Source organism: Myotis davidii, unplaced genomic scaffold (assembly GCF_000327345.1).
Source record: "Myotis davidii unplaced genomic scaffold, ASM32734v1 scaffold448, whole genome shotgun sequence".
NCBI lineage: Eukaryota > Metazoa > Chordata > Mammalia > Chiroptera > Vespertilionidae > Myotis > Myotis davidii.
The window spans coordinates 13,371-16,876 of NW_006383009.1; the positions used below are offsets into that span (position 1 = coordinate 13,371).

Below are 3,506 nucleotides of genomic sequence, written 5' to 3' on the forward strand. Positions count from 1 at the left end.
GGGGATGATGAGGCTGCTGTTCCTTTGATGGGGGCGGGCTACACACGCAGCTGCTACTCCTTGAACTGGGGCGGACTGCTCACGTGGCTTCTGATCCTTGAATGGCGGCTGGCTGCATGCTGCTGTTGTTCCCTGAGGTGGTGGGCTGCTTGTGGGGCTACTGCTCCTAGGACTTGTACAGGTTGATTGCAAGTCTGCTGCTCCTCGGACGGGGGTGGGCTGCTTGCGAGGCTGCTGGCCTTTGGATGGGAGTGAGCTGCACGCGTGACTGCTCCTCCTCAGATGGGGACATGCCACTCACCCGGCTGCTGCTCCTCGGACAGGTGCAGACTGTTGTGGCCCTGCTCCTTGGACCGGTGCGTGCTGCGTAGGGCTGCCGCTCCTCGGATGTGGGCGGTCTGCTCGTGTGGCTGCTGCTCCTCGGACCGGGGTGGGCTCCTGCTGCGCCTCGAATGGGGCCGGGCCATTCACAGAACTGCTGCTCCTTGGATGGGGGCGGGCTGCACACACAGCTGCTGTTCCTCGGGTTGGGCAGGCTGCTCGTGCGGCTGCTGCTGCTTGGGCGAGGGCAAGATGCTTGTGTAGCTGCTGCTCCTCAGACTAGTGCAGGGTGCGGGCTGTGCGCAGTTGCTACTCTTCGGATGGGGGCGGGCTGCGCAGTGCTGCCGCTCCTCAGACGTAGGAAGACTGCTGGTGCGGCTGCTCCTCCTCGGACAGGTTGGACTGCTCGTGTGGTTGCTGCTCCTCTGACAGGGAAGTGGGCTGCTCACACAGCTGCTGCTCCTTGGACAGGGGCAGGCCACATGAGGCTGCTGCTCTTAGGCTTGAGGCAGGCTGCTCACGGGGCTGATGCTCCCTGGACAAGAGTGTGCCGCTCATGTGTCTGCTGCTCACGTGGTTGAAAAAATAATGTGAAAAGAAGTAGATAATAAAGGAACAAACAAACAAACAAACAAAAAAAGGAGAACAAAGAAAAAAGCAAAAAAGAAGCAACAAACAAAAAAAGGGAAAACAATGAAAAAAGCAAAAAAAAGATCACAAAATAATAATAAAATAATAAAAATGAAAAATTGAAATGTCATTCCTTTGACTGGCTTAAGATCCCAGTTTTCTGGAATGTCTGTGATTTTTTGTTTGTTTGTTCTCATTGTGGTTTTAATTACATTGGAGGCCTTTGTAGATATTGTTATTGATTTCCAATGTATTATCAAGATCAGAGAATATACATGATTCTAGAGGCCTGGTGCACAAAATTTGTGCACAGGTAGGGTCCCTAGGACCTGTTGGTGATCAGGGCCATTTGGGGCCTTCCTTCTGGCTGCCGGCTGGGGCCTTCCTTCGTTCTGTGCCGCCCCCTGGTGGTCAGCGCACGTCATAGTGATCGATTGAACTCCCGATCTCCCGATTGAACTCCCCAGGGCACAATTTTTCATATTAGGCTTTTATATATAGAGATAATTTCACTTCTTTTAAGTTTATTTGGACTCAAAAAGTGCCATGTTCACCAGAAAAGGATGTGTTTTCTGTAGATGCTGCACATCTGTTATGTGAATGTCAATTAAGTCAAGGTGATTGACAGTGTTCAAATCTCTCTTGACTTTACTGTTTTCATCAGATCACTCCATTAGTTGCTGAGAAAAGGATGTTATACATTCATTTTAACTCTTTCTAATTTTGCTTCATGTGTTTTGAAGCTTTTTTGTTGGGCACATATACATTTATAATTATTATGACTCTGAGGAATTAACCCTTTCACACAGCAAAAGGTCCTTCTTTACCTGTGGTAATGCTATTTGTCTTAAACCAACTTCATCTGATATTAAGACAGCACAGCAGTTTTCTTAGGCTTAGTATTTGTATGTTATATATCTTTTTTCCATCCCTTGGCGTTCAATATATCAATGTGTCTTGCTTTCTTAAATGGCATCTCTAATAGACAGTATGTACTTGGGTCTTGTTCTTCATCCATTCTAACCATTTCTATCATTGAATTGAAGTGTTTTGAGGATTTACTGATGTGGTTGCAATGGTGCTTACCATTTATGATTAACTTTGCACATGTGGAATAAGTATATTTTGTTTTAGTATAAGATAAAAGAATACTGGAAACTCTTTCAGGCGTGAGTTACTTGCTAGTCCCAAAGGCTAAGGGACAAACATGAAACAGAAGAATGAGGATAGAGCTGGAAGAAAGGTCCCAGTTCTTGTTGCTTTAGGTAGTTGGGGTGACGAGAATGTGAGAGGGGTCCGGGGCGGGAGGAGAGTCAGGAAGCCACTGATGCCTATCCCTGCTTTGTCCCCACAGATCCCAGTTGCCTCACGCCCAATCACAAAGCCGGACATAACTTCGCCTGCCCCAAAAGGATTGCTTGCCAGCCACGCAGAGAAGAAGTGTTCGTCAGGTACATTCTAACACTGATCTCAAGCCCTTACCCGCCTTGTCTCCAGGTGTTCCCAGCCCTCTGATTTCTGAAGTTCCTGGTTCTTTATCTACAGGTATTTATTTATTAAATGGCTCCTGAGTGCCTGGCCCCTGCCCTCCTGGAGCTGTTCTTCTGAGATGGACTCAGACAGACAGTTGAAGGTGACAGAGAGACGAGATAGGAACCATGAGGATAATTGAGTGATGGGTGGGACAGAGACAGGGTTGGTGAGGCGTCTGAGGATGTGACCTTGACGCAGAGAGCAACTGTCTTTAGTGCAGAGAGCCATGCACAGTGGTCCGGAGAGGGCCCCCCAGGAGTTATGGTCCCAGGGGCAGGAGGAGAGCTTGTTTGAGCAAAGCTGGGGTGAGTGTAGGGTGAATTTGGGGTAAAGAAGTCACAAGGGCAGGTGAGAGCAGACCACAAACCCTGGACACTCTGGAGGGAGCATAGATTTCACTTTTTGAGTGAGGTATTCAAGAAAGTAAACTATCCCAATATGTTGTATTGATTAAATGTTGAATTGATACTATGTTGAAATGTTAGGTCAAAAAATACATAGTAAATGAATTGGCCCTCTTTCTCTTTTTTTTCCTTTTTTATTAAATTTATCGAGGTGACATTGGTTAATACGATCATACAGATTTCAGGTGTGGGTTTCTATGTTACAAGATCCATATATTGCACTATGTGCCCATCACCCAAAGTCAAGTCATCTCCCATCACCATATATTAGGACCCCATTCACCCCTACCCCCTTTCCCTCTGGAAACTACCACACTGCTGTTTGTGTTCAGGAGTTTCAATTTTATATTCCACATATGAGTGAAATCATGTGGTTTTTAGCTTTTTCTGACTGACTTATTTCACTTAGCCAAATATTCTCAAGGTCCATCCATGTTGTTGCAAATGGCAGGATTTCATCCTTTCTTATAGCTGAGCAGTATTCCATTGTTCAGATGTACCACATCTTCTTTACCAGTCCACTGTCTTGGGACACTGGTTCTTTCTATGTCTTGGCCATTGTGAATAATGCTACAATGAACATACGGGTGCATATACCTTTGTGAATACATGTTTTCA

General features: G+C 46.4%; 1 protein-coding gene across 3 annotated transcripts in view; it reads left to right on the top strand.

Moving 5' to 3' along the window:
- The first annotated feature begins 2,218 nt into the window (after positions 1-2,218).
- Positions 2,219-3,506, top strand: part of TNFRSF10B (tumor necrosis factor receptor superfamily member 10b) — a 15,141-nt gene continuing 13,853 nt past the window's right edge. For 2 of the 3 annotated variants that reach the window (XM_015557734.1, XM_015557732.1), the window contains exon 1: positions 2,219-2,402. In XM_015557734.1, coding sequence (XP_015413220.1) covers positions 2,279-2,402 — 124 coding nt within the window. In that variant the 5' untranslated portion in view covers positions 2,219-2,278. The remainder of the gene's footprint in view (positions 2,403-3,506) is intronic. The other variant, XM_015557733.1, reaches the window with a different exon arrangement.